This window comes from Diorhabda carinulata, chromosome Y (assembly GCF_026250575.1).
Source record: "Diorhabda carinulata isolate Delta chromosome Y, icDioCari1.1, whole genome shotgun sequence".
Taxonomy (NCBI): Eukaryota; Metazoa; Arthropoda; class Insecta; order Coleoptera; family Chrysomelidae; genus Diorhabda; species Diorhabda carinulata.
Window position 1 is genome coordinate 2,459,168 of NC_079473.1, and position 12,570 is coordinate 2,471,737.

At 33.6% G+C, this 12,570-nt stretch overlaps 2 protein-coding genes and 1 long non-coding RNA gene across 3 annotated transcripts; 2 read left to right on the plus strand and 1 right to left on the minus strand.

Annotated features, from left to right (window-relative positions):
- Positions 1 to 854: 854 nt before the first annotated feature.
- LOC130903108 (uncharacterized) lies at positions 855 to 1,346 on the plus strand. The gene has a single exon (XM_057815368.1). The coding sequence runs from the start codon at positions 855 to 857 to the stop codon at positions 1,344 to 1,346; it is 492 nt and encodes a 163-aa protein (XP_057671351.1).
- A 1,049-nt stretch (positions 1,347 to 2,395) lies between these two features.
- LOC130903109 (uncharacterized) lies at positions 2,396 to 3,205 on the plus strand. Its single transcript, XM_057815369.1, has one exon. It carries the CDS (start codon positions 2,396 to 2,398, stop codon positions 3,203 to 3,205), a length of 810 nt encoding a protein of 269 aa, XP_057671352.1.
- Positions 3,206 to 7,032: 3,827 nt separating this feature from the next.
- LOC130903116 (uncharacterized) lies at positions 7,033 to 7,322 on the minus strand. Its single transcript, XR_009060536.1, has 2 exons — positions 7,144 to 7,322; positions 7,033 to 7,091 (listed from the first exon to the last, which is right to left on the minus strand). It is a non-coding gene; the product is annotated as an uncharacterized LOC130903116 (long non-coding RNA).
- Between the last annotated feature and the right edge of the window lie 5,248 nt (positions 7,323 to 12,570).

The window sequence follows — 12,570 nt, forward strand, 5'->3', positions numbered from 1 at the left end:
TATACACGTCAATTATTTGACGTTATTATCACGTCGATTTTTGGTGGTCTCAGTGTTTTCGACCAGTGATCACCAAATGTTGACGTCATTATGACGTGCCCTTGCTAGCTGGGTCTTAGCACAGCGGCTGTATTCCTCAAAGACAAATCAGGCAATTTAATCAAAGCACGTGCATTGTTAGACTCGGGTTCTCAATCAAATCTAATAACCTCTGACCTTGCGCGAAAATTAAATATCGGTACTACCAAAATAAACTTACCAGTGATCGGTGTTAATCAGGTTACTACTAATATCACAGAGCAATTAAATATTGATATAATTTCAAGAGAAAACAATTCTTTTCAACAAAATGCTACATTTTTAGTTATAAACCAAATAGCGGGTAATATTCCAAACTTCAAAATCGATTGTCAACATTTAAATATACCGAAACGAAACACATTACTCTTGCGGATCCTGAATTCGATAAATCCGCCAAACTGGATATTCTCTTAGGCGCAGGTGTCTTTTGGGATATTTTAGCGGATGGGCAATTTAAGCTCGGCGACGGTAAACCGATACTTCAGAAAACATTATTTGGATGGGTCATATCGGGACCCAAATATCAAAATTATTCAATTCAAAATAACAGTAGTAATACCATATCATGTAATTTAATCACAACTACGCTTGAAAACGCAATTGAGAAATTTTGGAAAATCGAGGAATACCAAGACGATAACAAAACCAAACGGACGATTGAAGAAAAACAATGCGAAGAACATTTCCTAAAAACAATTCAGCGGACCGAAACTGGCAGATTTCGTGCGACGTTGCCAGTTCGCGAAGGTGTAGGCGATTTGGGGAATTCGAAGATGAATGCGATTAAAAGGTTTCACAAATTAGAAAGTAAACTGATCAATGATACAGTCATACGTCAACAATATTCGGAGTTCATGAGGGAATATGAAAAACTCGGGCACATGACCAAGGTGCCGACGTGGGCAACGGAAGTGGATGGAAAGGGAGTTTTTTACCTACCACATCATGGTGTCGTGAAGGATAGTGCAACCACTAAACTACGAGTGGTGTTCGATGCATCCGCCAAAACAGGAAACGGTATTTCGTTGAATGATACGCTAATGGTGGGTCCTACAATACAGGAAGATTTTTTTGCTATCATCATTCGTTTTAGACAACACAATGTAGCAATGGTAGCGGACATAGAGAAGATGTACCGGCAGGTGGAAATTGTAGAAGAGCAACGTGATTTACAGCGAATTATGTGGCGTTCGGATCCAAACCTGCCTCTAGAAGTCTACACATTAAACACCGTAACATACGGCACAGCTCCAGTTTCATTCTGACAGCTAAACTCATGGAGGCTTTTACTTGTCGTATATCTAACATTTTTTATTATACTGATTCAACCATCGTTTTATCGTGGTTAAATACGGAACCCGCACTTTTAAAAACATTTGTAGCAAACCGCGTAGCGGACATACAAGGAAAATCCAAAATCGAAAATTGGCAACATGTAAAATCCGAACATAACGCGGCTGACATCATCTCGAGAGGATCAGTACCCAGTCAGCTGCTCGAATGCGACATGTGGTGGAACGGGCCATTCTTTCTAAGCAATCCTAATCAACCGGTCACGAATAATAATTTTTTACCACTCAATGAATTACCAGAGGTAAAAAATTCCGCGTTAACACAAAATGTAATTATAGCTGATAGTACGATATTCGAGAGATATTCTAATTTCGACAAATTAAACAGAGTCATAGCGTGGATTTTACGATTTAAAGGTAACACATTACGTGCAAAACATGATAGAATATACGGTACAAAACTCACAGTGCACGAATTAAAACTGGCAAAACAAAGTATTATAAGGGCAACGCAATCAGTGCATTTTGCAGAAGAAATAAAATGTTTAATTAAAAATAAACCGCTAAACGCTCATTCAAAATTGTTAACTTTAAACCCATTTTTAGATAGCGATCATTTATTGCGGGTAGGGGGGAGAATTGTCAATTCAAACTTTTCATTTGACAAAAAATTCCCTTACGTCATACCTCATAATGGTCACGTCACGCGCCTTCTAATCGAAAGAGAGCATACATTATTATTACACGCTGGTGCTCAAGCAACTTTGGCCTCTTTCAGAAACAACTTTTGGCCATTGCGGGGTAAACGAATTGTCAAAAAGATTTTACATCAATGTATAACTTGCTTTCGAGTAAAGCCTCGCTCTTACAATGAAAAAATGGGAAACTTACCTAGCGTACGCTTCGCACAAGCTAGACCGTTTTTAAGCAGTGGCATCGATTACGCGGGGCCATTTTCGGTCAAGGAAGTTAAGCACAGAAATAGAAAATTTATAAAGGCATATTTGTGTATTTTTATTTGCATGACTACCAAGGCTGTGCATTTAGTGGTAGCAACTGATTTAACTGCAAATTCGTTTCTAAACGTCCTCAAAAGATTTGTTTCACGGCGCGGTCTATGCAGTGATATATATTCTGACAATGGGGGATGTTTCGTTGGAGCAAACAATGATTTGCGATCGTTCCTAAAAGCATTAGAACAAGACAATTCATTTTCTACATTTTGTGACACACAAGGAATTCGGTGGCATTTTAACCCTGCGAACATCCCGCATATGGGTGGTTTGTGGGAATCGGCTGTGAAATCGGCCAAATATCATCTAAAAAGAGTGATAGGCCTAAACTGCTTGTCTTTGGAAGATTTTACCACCCTATGCATTCAGGTGGAGGCCACTGTTAATTCTAGACCTCTCATCCCATTAACCGATGATCCCAACGACGTTTGTCCTTTAACTCCCAGTCACTTTTTAATTGGCGACGTGTTGAAGGCCATACCTCAATCAAACGTTCAGCAAATACCAGTTAACAGGCTATCAACGTATCATGCACTGCAGCAAATGTATCATCATTATTGGCGACGTTGGTCTTCCGAATACGTCTCAACTTTGCAGCAACGTGTAAAGTGGAAAACTGCAAGTAAAGAACTTCTCAATATAGGAGCTCTCGCCTTATTGAAGGATAAGAATTCGCCGCCATTGTATTGGGCTTTAGCTCGCATTGTTAAGCTGCATCCAGGCAGCGATGGCATCACTAGAGTAGTTACCCTCCGTGCGAAGAATGGAATCCTGAAGAGGGCGGTGTCAGAAATTTGCGTCCTACCCATAGACGTTTAAAAAGTGTTTCTTAGTGATTGACATTTATTTTGACATTTTACTTTTAAGTTGTTTGAAAACACATATAAATTTCATAATTTTTTATATTATTTGTCGTTTGAAAGTCGAGCCTTTCAAGGAGGCCGGTATGTTTAACCATTTAATGTATATATTTAAATTATGTTGAATGCGCTACTGAACTTGGCACATGCGCCTACCTAGAGTAACCGGGCTTGCGCAGAAGAAGACAGACATCAATCATCAAGGAGCCACGAGGCCAACAGCGTTTTTTGTTCAGGCACACAAAGCATTTGTACAATAAAGTGAAAATCGAAACAAATCGTTTTATTGTGCTTCTCACATTGTATACAGTCCACTTTAAAACATTTTCAATCAAGATATCCAACCAAGACCTTGCTTTCCAACTTTTTTTGCGGACATTATTAAAACGATTTTGTCCCTAATGTTCAAAAACAGCGCTATCTGTAGAATAAACTGGCACAGACTAAAAAATAACACCGAACACAATAAATCACACTATCTACTGAACAACGAATAATACTAAATGCTGAATGTCCGATGTTCGTTCGGTTATGCATCTGACCATAAGCGCAAATTATTTATAATATTACCGTACTTTCCTTCCTAAGTAAAGGCTTGGCAATATCGAAGAGAGGCTCGGGATGGTAATAGATCCATGTATGGAGTGTAGAGAAGGAGTAACATCTCTTATGGACGGTACGTTTAAAATATGGTCTGAATTCTGTAGGGATAATACGTGGCGCTGATTGTACTATGAGATTGAGATCTGAAGTTAAACACTTACTATATCTGAAACTAGCTTCAGATTCTATAAACTAACGAAAACAGAATATTATGTAGGTGGTGAAAAGAATTAAACAACGTTTAAAAATATTAAAAAAATAGTAAAAAAATCATGGTGAAAACTTGTTGTATTTCTGGATGTATAAGTGGTTCTTTAAAAGATTGTGGTATTCGTTCATCTCAAAATATAAAACAAGCAAGTCTCTTTGGAATACCAAAGGTAAGTCATGTTTGAATCTCTTAGAAAGCAAAATTCATTCAAAATTGATATTTTTATATGACTATAACTATTATATTAGTTGCTAATGAAGTTCAATATTTTATTTTTATGAACCGAAATATTTTTTTATTATTCTATTATTTTTATTGATCTAATTATATCGCTATAATTATTATATTAGTTACGGATAAAATTCAATATTTTATTTTAATCAACCAAAATGTATTTTTTATACTATTTCATTATTGTTACATGATTCTACTTTTTTTTTCATTTTTGAATATATGTATTATCTAAACCAAATAAATAGCTAAATAATAAAGTTAATTTAACAAGATTCTGTTTTGATAATCGTTTCATTATTTTAATACTACTAATTTCATTATCACGGTGCATTATTTAAAGCATTACTATACAGTTATTTTCAAATCAGCGCGTAAAATTCAAGCGAATACCCTCTATAATCAGCGCCACCTATTTTCCCATCAAAAATCAGCTCACATTTTTTAACCCAGAGATGTTCCTCCTTCTCTACACTCCATAGATCCATGGTTACGCGACGACTTACCTTCGAATTCTGATTTGGACCATGCGGCATTCGTGCAGCGTTGCGTCTATTTAGCACTTGCATTTCTATATGAAAAATACCGAACAATCGTAAAAAAACGCCAGTGTCACATAAATGGAATGGGCCTAAGAGAGAAGGAAATTATTGCGGACTTTGTCAGTTATGACGCGTCTGGCCTTTTCTTAGCTGATTTGTACTTTATACAATAAGTTTTTACATATATTTATTGTATTTAAATATTTACCTCTATTATTCGATTCACTTCCCCATTTTGTTTTCTATTAGCATCTTGATTAGCCATTCGAAGTATTATCTGATGAGGAGTTGTCAGTATTGGTATTACCATTCGTTTTCTTAATGCTTCTTTTACACTTGTCAATTTGTCACTGTGCAATCCAATCAAACGAAGACTACGAAGAAGAAGAGGAGAAGCAAGAAGTAGAAGAAGAGAAGGAGGACGAAGTATAAGGAGAATAGCAGAAAAATACTTTTGAGTGGCGGTGTCGTGATTTTTAAAAAAATTTTCTATCGGAATTCAAATTTCCGTTCTAATTTTTGTAAAAATTTGTTAATTTTCTCAATAAAGTTTGTTGAAAAAATCCTATTTTTTAAATTTAAATAAATTTCAATCATTTTTATGCCCCTTTCCGTCAATTTGATGCCCAATTCCATTTGGCACAAAAATTTCAAAAATATGACTTAATTTATTATTCAACTATCAAGCCGATAATTTTTCTTATGTCTCAAGTCTCAAGAATATTGTTGTGTATCGTAAAAAGTATAGAAAAGAAAAACAGCAGTGAGCGAAGAATTACTTAAACTAAAAAAATTTGATTCTTGTATTTTCTAAAATTAATATTCATCATAATAGAAGAGTGATAGTAAATTGACCAAATTTCGACTGGGAAAATGTGAAAACCAACCTGGAAAAATCGGGAGCAGACGAGTACTTGATTTTCAATTTCTACTGAACACCTATTTCAAGAAAAGTTGTGGATGTAACGGATAAAAGTATGAACAACTGTTGACTCGTTTTTCCTGAATTCTCTGTATCTGAGTTAAGAAGCTATGTGCATATCTATGTACTCTGCTTGGAATTGAAGGTAAAGTTATTCCAAGTTTCTCAGACAGAACTAAGACACCGAATGAGAACTCTTACGACAGAATAGAGTGCAGGAAAGCACATTCATTACTTCCTCTACCTTCCGTTGAACTATCAAGAGCTTCTAGAAGAGCGGGGAATGCAGGAAGTTGTTTCATTAAGGTCAACACTGCTTTTCACGAGCATTTCTATACACCTTGTTTTACACAGTGTCTTTGAAAACTATATTTACCTGGCTCAATTCAATCGGAGATATGGAAAGTTGCTGTATACTGCAAGAAGTTACATCTTGGAAATTCCGGTTTGGACTTTCTTAATTATTCCACTCATTTTCATCTGCCATTATTGTGAAAAACTCTAGACTTTTTTCGATTCGATTTACTTCAGCGCGAATTCTGAAGCTAGATTTACTATAAAATTTCCTTGGACGAAACAACTCCCAGTTGCATCTATAATTTCATGTTCTATATGATACGTTTTGGACACAACATGAAACCATCATTTAATAATTGGAATAAGCTTAATTGAGGTACAATCTGCGAAACGGTTTTTGTTGGCAAAAATCTTGAAGAAGCCTATGGATATTTAGCGTCAGTGTGTGAAGTAACTTTTCTTAATTTCATAACTTTCCCATTTTCTGAATAATTCTCGTATTCAATGGCAAACAGAAACATTATCTAAATAGTTTTAGTTTGAAAATAACTAGGTATAAGACATCAATCAATCCAAAATATAAGTCGAATTCACTTTATTTACAATCCAAATTACAAATATAATGATATGAATATTCACTATCTATGGAAATTTAAATACCCGGATCTGATCGACGGTTATTGAACAAAGTCATAGAACATTCTAATCCCGGAGCTTTTGGCGAACATTATCTAATCAAAGTGTATTTCGAACTAGAGTTTCCATAAATAATCCAATTGTTTTATCCTAATATCACAAAATCTGGTTACAATTGTGAGGAATCAGCGATCAATGTCCAATTTAGCGGAGAATCAATTGAATTACTCATATTATTGATTGTTATACTAATAGATGGAGTATTGTCAATATTCTCAGTAGTTCTAGAATCACTAATTTCATTTATTATTTATTCTGCTACTTTTTAATTTTTTTCTGTATCCTTATATTCTGCTTGATTGCGATTGGTTTTTTCTATCAGATCACCAGATGCAACATTTTCCTACAGACAAATTTAAAAATTACTATATTTAAAATTGGTATTTTCATCTTACCTCTTCATTCGCAAATTTATCCTCAAAACCACTTGATGAAGGACTGGCTTTTCCACTACATTCAATTTGTGATTGCTCTTCTTCTAATATACTTTCCGTTGTTAAATTGATCATTAGAGCTGTACGCAATAGCAGAACATTGTAAAATAAAGTGTTACGACAAACCTGCTAATTTAAAGAAGACTATATAAATGTATATATTTTGCATAGAATAAATCTTTTAATTTAATCATGACAACGTTAAGTTCTGTAGATAGAATTGGTCACAACATTACGCAGGCAAAACTCAAAGTTATAAAAGTTTTACATTTGTTTTTCTTATGACGGCGAACCGAGGAGATGGCCGAACCAGAATTTGTTGCGATTATCGAAAATTAAACAAAAATATAATACGCGATAGATTTCCACTTCCCCTTATTGAAGATGTCCTAGACAGCTTACAGAGAGCAAGGATATTCAGCACCCTTGATTTGAAAAATGGATTTTTTCATGTACCTGTTGAAGCAAGAGCACAAAATATACTTCTTTTGTAACGCCGATTGGTCAGTACGAGTTTATGAAATGTCCATTTGGAAGTAGTAGTCAAGCAGTTTTCCAACGATTCATCGCTCATGTCTTCAGGGAGTTGACTGCAGGAATGTACGTTATATACTACATGTTATCATCTTGAGTGCGAACGAAGAAGAGGGGATAGAGACAGCTGCAGAATATGGACTAGAAATGAAAAAGAAAAAGTGCCAACTGTTGAAAACCGAGGTAAAATTTTTAGGATACATAGTAAGTGACAAACAAGTCCCAATCATAACTACACACCTATGCAAATATACATAGTTATTGAGCATTCTTTTAGCAGCGATCTAGTGACGATTCGAAGCTTCACCGGATATACTACATGAATAGAAAGACGACCCCTGCAGAGATGAAGTATACAAGCTATGAGCTCGAAATACTCGCCATTATTAAAAGTGTGAAGAAATTCCGAATCTACTTGCTAGGAACGAAATTTAAAATAGTTACAGACTGTAATGCATTCATAAAAACCATGGAGAAAAGGGACCTTACAACAGGAGTTGCACGATGGGCCCTGATGCTAGAAGAATTTCAGTATGAAATTGAGTATAGACGATGTAGGCAGATGGCGATAAAAAGGATTTTGACTACCGAAGAGTATGAAGATTTTTATTTAGAGCATGATATATTGTATAAATACGATAATGGATTAAAATTACTTGTCATTCCAAAGAACATGCAGACTTAAAAAATAATAATAAAAGTCCACGAGATAGGAAATTTTTGAAAGAAAAAAACACAAGGAGTAGTAAACAAGGAATTTTACATACCAAGACTAAAAGACAAAATAGAAACGATTAAAAATAACTGTATACCTTGTATATTATGGAATAAAAAGGAAGGAAAGAAAGAATGAATGCTTCATCCTATACAAAAACTAGAAGGTCCGCTAGAGACGTATTACGTCGACCAAATAGGACCAATGAAGTGAACAAAAAAATTATCAGCACATTTTTGTGATAGTTGATGACTTTTTCAAATTTGTGTGGCTTTATCCAACAAAATCAACCACGACGAAAGAAGTGACATGTTGTCTTGAAAAATAGCGTAAAATATATCACTTCGTCCTGTACGAAAGAAAGAAGGAATGCTTCATCCTAAAATCAACAAAATCAACGACGACGAAAGAAGTGATATGTTGTGAGCGTAAAATATTTGGAAACCCGTCAATGATAATATCTGACAGAGGATCCGCGTTCCGTTCTGAAGAATTCGAATTATATTGCCGAGAAGAAAATATTAAACATGCGTCAACAACTTGTGGAGTCCCACGAGGTAATCGACAAGCGGAAAGGGCAAATAGGACCCTTATACCAATCTTAACAAATCACAGTTTTGAAGAGCCAGGAAAGTGGTACAAATACGTTGACAAAGTACAGACTGCCTCTAATTCGACCTATCAGCGAAGCATAACTACCACACCCTTTGAAGTATATACATCTGATCCAAAATTAAAGAGAAAATTTTTAGATCCACACGAAATTGTTAAGGTTAAAGAAAATGATAGATATGACGTTGTTAAAATCGGAGATCACGAGGGACCCAATCGAACGACAACATGCGCTGAATATATAAATCCATGGGTCAGCTATGAAAGAGACGATTCCGAGGCGGATTCTGAGCAGAATGGCCCAATGTAGGAACAGTGAACAAAGGCAGCCATTTTATCGCAAACGAATACAGATATTGTCTAGCTTATATATTTTCATAAACTTTTTCATCAAAATTATTTTCTTGGTCTTGAAAATATGTTTATTTAGGAAAATAACGATAAACCTCCAAGGAAAAAATCATGTCTAGTTAAGATGTATCAGTATAATTCCGCAATACCGTCAATATCCAGTGTCGAGTCAGAGCACTGAATGAAAACGTTAGCCCTCCAAAAAAGAAGAAAGTAAGATTTGATCTCGAAAATATATCTATACCTACTTAAAATTTGGGTTGCCAACTTAACTTTCATAGCTATTATGGTTGAGAGAGAATGAAAAAAAAAATCTATCTGCTCAGTAACCATCACAAAAAGCCGTTACATTGTTTTCACCTTTGCATTGATAAATTTCGCAAATCATGCAACTTGGAATTTCGTCGAAATGGTCCAATTAGAACTCTGGTTAGCAAAAAGATATCGAAACAAATTATATATCGTTAAAAAATCTTCACTCTAGCGATGTTTATAAAAAAACAAAAGCTTCCTATCACCTTTACTTTTTTTTAAACGCATAAATTGTTAGAACAATATGAATATTTAAGATACATTACATACTGAGAAAGTTATGAAGTTATAACTTCTTGCATAAGTTGAAATAAGAAGAGACATGGAAATTAGGAAAATGGAAGAAAATATCTTGTTTAACAATTCAGAAATTTTCAAAGTAAAATTTGATTGGATGTCAGTAATTTACAAAAATTTTTTGTCATAATAGTATAGCAAGTCAGCAATGTAAAAAATGAGATCTGGAGTTTTTATGACAGCTATATATGTTATTAAGGAATCAATCCGATGAGTTTTAAACACGAAATGAATGCAATGAAGTGATAAACTCCACTTTAGTCATGATAATTATGAATTTTGATCTTCTGCATTAGAAGATAATCTATAAAAAATACATCGAGTGAAAAAGAAGACATGTACTAACAAAATTAAAAGGAGTAACAGAAAGAGGCATATTCAAAATTATACTTATCTACAATTATTCTATATATCTCATAACAGTAAAGGGTGACATAGAGTTGAAAAGCTAAGAAAAAATGTGTGAAAACATTTAGAAATACATATAATTAATATCAAATAGATACCTTCCATACGACAGCTGTAAGCCTACATTTTGATGTCTAGGACTTTCTTTGAAAAGAATACTGTACCCTTTTCGTTCTCTCAACGTTTTTGCTTCTATTAGAATGATTTGATAACAATATACTTTCAACTGGTTGTTGAGGAGCTAAAAAAATAAAACATAAGTGTGTGGGTATGTGTCAGTAGAAACGGCATTACCTCACCCAATTCAAACAAACATGTTTCTTGATTATTCAACAACTTTAAAATACCTTTGACATGGAGTACAATAAACCATTAAGTTGCATTAAAATGTATTTGCTAAGCTAAATTTACACTCACCATGTCATATGCATGCAGGACTTTTCAAGAAAATTCTTCATTAATCATTCAGTTTCATTGGCAGATATAGTGTTGAATTTGTACAAAGTGATTAAAGTGATGAAATGGTAAGTGACTTGAAAGTTCTTATTTAAAAACTAGTAAGACAATAATTGGAAATAATTATGGAAACATGACATTGCTAAAGTTATTTTTTTCAGACTAGTATGAGATTTTCAAGGAAAGTCACCTAAAATACTTAAGAAACTATATGATTTTATATCAAATATTGTTGAGCAACTACCAATTATTTTGATAAAGAGTAAATTTATTGGAAAAATGTTAATATTTAGAGAAATATCAATTAATTGGCAACATTTTTCATCAATTCGTTGTAAACTACAAGTTACTTATTCTTCACAATTGGGGTAGAGTTTCTTTAAAGAATTTAACCAAACAAAAATTACTCAATATATTATTTTCTTACCTCAGAAATATGAATAAAACAAGTAAGATGGGTCAGAACAATATGAGGATCTTTTCTATCACATATTTATTGTGCAGAAATACCACAGTTCACTTGAATGATCTTTATCTTGCAATTCCATAAGGTAGGTACTGCAAAGCTACTAAAGGTCCTCATGTGAATCCATCCAAACGCTTCTATTAAATCAATCATTATATATAGGTAAATATTTAAAAAAAAAAAGTGTTGTCGGGGATTGTTTTATCAAATTTCCAAAAATTTTACCTAAATGATAAAATCACTGCAAAAATCTTCAAAACCGGGTGGATGCGGTTCTCTAGTTGCTACTTCAATAAACTAATTCTTTTTTTGTAACTGGACTTTAAAAGACATTACAATACAAACTTCCAGGCCCAGTTCAGATCAAGCTACCATTGAGGAATTGGTGAATATGTTAGAGTATGTACAATTCTTTTTTATTAGAGGCCATTTTGGTAAATAAGAAATCACGCTCCTTTACCTAAAAATAAATTATTAGTAAACTACTTCCAATATTGGTGTAACGCTTATACTTGTTATTAAAAAAGATATTCAAATACTTGCCAACATCTTAAAAGCATTTAGCTTGTTTAAATCATATTCATCAACATAAAACATTGTGGTGTGTATGTGAGCGTTTTCAAATACACAAGTATGTAAAGGTATATTAAGTTCAAAACTCTGACATCAATAAGATGTTGATTATGATGACAAAATCAGATGAAAGAATACGACATGCAATATCAAATTACTTAGTTAAAGGTGTAGAAAATGTGAGAAATAATTGTACATACCTACTATAAGAATCAAAATTTTAAAAATATACATTTTCAATCAAAATTTACTTCATTACTTAAACTGTATTCACCTTATCTTCACGTATAAAACTTAAACATAAATAAGTTTTCCGACTACGAATGAATTACGAAGTTTTTTTGTTTGAAACTTTGGTTTACTTTGACCTTGGACGAATAAAAAAGATGAACCCAGCTGACATGTTTGAATATAATTGAAGCCAACTTACAGTAAACCTCAATGTTGTCAAATTTTACAATTTATTTATTAGCTGGATGCATGTTACGTTTCAAAAATATTTATTCATACATCGTAATATTATTAAAAATCAATAAGAATCTGGCTCTAGTTCTCACTAAGTTTGGTTAATTGACAATAATCCCCACAATTGATTTAAAAAAAGAAGAAGAAAATAATTTTGGCGAGAATGTTTATGAAAAAATATAAGCTAGGCAACATTGCT

Coding starts and splice junctions, on each gene's coding strand:
- LOC130903108 (XM_057815368.1), top strand. CDS start 855: ATGAATGCGATTAAAAGGTTTCACAAATTAGAAAGTAAACTGATCAAT.
- LOC130903109 (XM_057815369.1), top strand. CDS start 2,396: ATGACTACCAAGGCTGTGCATTTAGTGGTAGCAACTGATTTAACTGCA.